Source organism: Engraulis encrasicolus, chromosome 3, assembly GCF_034702125.1.
Source record: "Engraulis encrasicolus isolate BLACKSEA-1 chromosome 3, IST_EnEncr_1.0, whole genome shotgun sequence".
In the NCBI taxonomy this organism is placed as follows: Eukaryota; Metazoa; Chordata; class Actinopteri; order Clupeiformes; family Engraulidae; genus Engraulis; species Engraulis encrasicolus.
The window spans coordinates 5,710,749-5,711,443 of NC_085859.1; the positions used below are offsets into that span (position 1 = coordinate 5,710,749).

The window sequence follows — 695 nt, forward strand, 5'->3', positions numbered from 1 at the left end:
GGCCCTGTTGGCATACCGGGTCACGCCGCTGAATCAAGGCCCTTCACCGGCAGAGCTCCTGATGGGCAGAAGGCTGCGCTCACCCTTGCCACTCTCACCCAGTCAACTCAAACCACAGTGGCCAAACCAAAAGAAATTTGCAGACAAGGACAAAGAGTTAAAACAGGCACAGGCACTGGCCTACAACAAAAGGCATAGAGCGGGGGTCAGGCCAGAGCTACAAGCAGGTCAGCGTGTCTGGATTACAAACACCCAGGAGCCGGCTACGGTGCTGAGAGAAGCAGACACTCCCCGTTCCTATGTCGTGGAGACAGATACAGAAGAGGTGAGGAGAAACAAAGCACACCTCAGACCCTTACCAGACATTCAAGGCCCTACACAGAATGTGGGGGACACGGAACAGACAGCAGCACCAGAATTGAGGGTGGAGGAGAATGAAGAAAGGGTTCATCCAAGGAGGGAGGTGAAGGCACCTGCATGGCTCAAAGATTACGTCCAGTAATGCAGAACAAATTTAACAGGTTTAAGTGTTGTTTTCATATTCCGTATTTTCAGTGATCTTAAAGTGTCAGACAGACTAAATGCTTTTTAGTTAGGTAGTCCATGTTTTGTTTAAGAGTTTATGACTACTTTGGAGAAGGGGAGATGTGGTGTGTTATGGTCCTCTGGGCGTTCCGTACCAGAGGCTGCTTAGG

At 50.1% G+C, this 695-nt stretch overlaps 1 protein-coding gene across 1 annotated transcript in view; it reads right to left on the reverse strand.

Moving 5' to 3' along the window:
* Positions 1-228: 228 nt before the first annotated feature.
* The window catches only part of LOC134446472 (E3 ubiquitin-protein ligase TRIM47-like), a 23,455-nt gene continuing 22,988 nt past the window's right edge, over positions 229-695 (reverse strand). Inside the window, exon 9 of the mRNA XM_063195841.1 lies at positions 229-297. Coding sequence (XP_063051911.1) covers positions 229-297 — 69 coding nt within the window. The remainder of the gene's footprint in view (positions 298-695) is intronic.